The sequence below is a fragment of the Penaeus chinensis genome, chromosome 16 (assembly GCF_019202785.1).
Source record: "Penaeus chinensis breed Huanghai No. 1 chromosome 16, ASM1920278v2, whole genome shotgun sequence".
Classification (NCBI taxonomy): Eukaryota; Metazoa; Arthropoda; class Malacostraca; order Decapoda; family Penaeidae; genus Penaeus; species Penaeus chinensis.
The window spans coordinates 18,606,894-18,609,393 of NC_061834.1; the positions used below are offsets into that span (position 1 = coordinate 18,606,894).

The 2,500-nt window shown below is 46.6% G+C and overlaps 1 protein-coding gene across 1 annotated transcript in view; it reads right to left on the reverse strand.

Annotated features, from left to right (window-relative positions):
- The window catches only part of LOC125033244 (muscle M-line assembly protein unc-89-like), a 374,957-nt gene that overhangs the window by 337,249 nt on the left and 35,208 nt on the right, over positions 1–2,500 (reverse strand). Inside the window, exons 7-9 of the mRNA XM_047624627.1 lie at positions 1,987–2,140; positions 1,611–1,738; positions 1,107–1,285 (exon numbers count right to left, since the gene is read on the reverse strand). Of these exons, the coding sequence (XP_047480583.1) occupies positions 1,107–1,285; positions 1,611–1,738; positions 1,987–2,140 (461 nt within the window). The remainder of the gene's footprint in view (positions 1–1,106; positions 1,286–1,610; positions 1,739–1,986; positions 2,141–2,500) is intronic.

Consider the following 2,500-nt stretch of genomic DNA (forward strand, 5'->3'; position numbering starts at 1 on the left):
TGGAGCTCGAAGACGACCAAGAAAATGAAAGCAAGCCTTCTTCCTGATGTAAAAACCGAGACTGTTCGATGCCCTGCTTGCACAGCGCATTCAATTCTTTGGAGACAGAAGCAGCATCAGACACAGTTTCAACCGAATCTTGGAACACTGAATCATCTAATTCGTCGACGTTTTCATACTCTCTTTGGGGCGACAAGGTCTCCAGTTCTTCCATTCTATACATACTGCAGTGATTAGCCGGGACATCCTTCTGGCTTACCTTTTGATTAGCAGGTTGACCGAATGTATGTTGCTCCGAAGACTGTAATTGATTTGCTGGTGGATCTTCATTATCTTCTTTGTTCTCTTGGATATTTGTTTGATCAATATCTTCCACGGCTACACGAGTGGTAGTGCCGTTCTGCTGTTTTGCAGACTCTTCGACGTACGTTCCCTCACGTTTCCCATCATTGATGTTACCAAGATGATTCATGCTGGCTAGACCGCCACATATTATCCTGAACTGGTTAGCAATGGCCATCCTTCCGTTAGCCATCCACTGTGCACCTATGGGAGATAAAGTTATTTCTCGGCCTTCATGAAGTGGCATTCCTTGTTGCAAGTTGATTGCCGTGATTGTGTCTTCAGAAGACGAATCCTCATCTTCAGACGGTTCCTCAAAGCTACTGCTCCATTGATTCATGTTGAAGTTAGTCATTGGTTCATGAAGGGGACTTGTAGGGAAAGCCGTTGGCGCCGTCTCGGTACAGGTGTAGTACTGTGAGTCGTTCTCTTCTTGAGGAAAATTATGAACAGTTGTATATACCGGTGAGATAACACCAAGCCATGCTGCAGGTTCCTGAACCCCCTCGTACGCCGCCGACTGGTACTCTTCTCCATACCTACCTACCAAGACTGGCGCGTTTTCTCCCTCGTACACACTGTAATTATGAATACTACGTAATCTCATTTCCTCCTCATACTGCTCCTGTTGACCTTTAAGACTTACCGTTTCGATAACCAGTCCAGATTCATCCCCTGAAAAATCAACATCTACATCTCCCCAGTTCCCCCACCCGGTGTGTGTTTGCCCTACGCGTGCGTCTTTAACATCAACATTCTCGTACCCAGTGGGACTCTTGGTGTCTTCGATGAGGATCTGCTCGGACTCTGGCCCGGGTTCTGACACACCGTATGCGTTCTCGGCTTTAACCCTGAAGCGATACTCCGAGCCGACGATCAGATCACTCAGCTGCGTCCACGTGATTCTAGAGGACGCAGCCTTGAGCCACACGTCCCACCCCACCTGTTGGATCAGAAAAGTTAGTTTATATGTATATTCGATATTCTTATTTTTATGTGCTACATACATTTAAAAATGACATCTTTTATTGTCTACGTATGTTTGTGAAAAACATCTTGTATATTCGGCACTGACATCATTTAGGTTTATCAAGGTGAATTTGACGTTTACTAAGGCTAACATATGTTTATGCAGTTCACTCATAATCAAGGCAAATATTCTTCAGAAAGTCTCCATCCTTGCATACGCAACACAACATGCCTCTGTCATTCTAGGCAAACGGCCAATAAAGTATTCAGCGATGCAACTAATCATGAGGATGACGCACCCTGAAGTATTCGAGAGTATAGTTAGATATCCTGCAGCCACCGTCATCAACGGGCGGGTCCCATCGGAGAGTGAGGGAGGTGCCAGTCACGTCTGTGATTACTGGCACGCTGGGTGGATCCGGCCGATCTGAAGAAATACGAAACATAATGGAACTGACGAAAGATCAAGACGTGAAACTACCTCCGCGCTGATACCCATAGTACACTGTGGTAACTGAGACATGATTTTTTTCTCGTAAATAGGCTTTATGTAATTAATACGTTAATTTCATCATCAGAAAACAATAGATTAGCAAGCTTAAAGATATAGCAGACTGATATTCGCCCGCGTGTGTGAATCAGAAATAAGACAACGACAAAATGACGCCATCTGACCCGTGACGGTGACGAAGAATGAGGCCGACGCTTCGCCCTGCGGATTCGCCAGTTTGAGCGCATACATGCCCTTGTCCATCCTGTTGGCGCCGGCGATCTTCAGCGTGGCATACTTCTCCGACACGTCCATCGTGTGGCGGTCGTCGGCCTCAATCTGTGGGAAACAAGGCTTGGGAGTCACCTTATGATGACAGTCGACAATGGTGGGGAAAAAACACCCCTCCCACCCTATCTCTCTCTCTCTCTCTCTCTCTCTCTCTCTCTCTCTCTCTCTCTCTCTCTCTCTCTCTCTCTCTCTCTCTCTCTCTCTCTCTCTCTCTATCTCTCTCTCTCTCACTCGCACACACACATACGCACAAACACACACACACGCACACACACAAACACACACACACACACACACACACACACACACACACACACACACACACACACACACACACACACACACACACACACACATACACACACCCACACACACACACACACACACACACACACACACACACACACA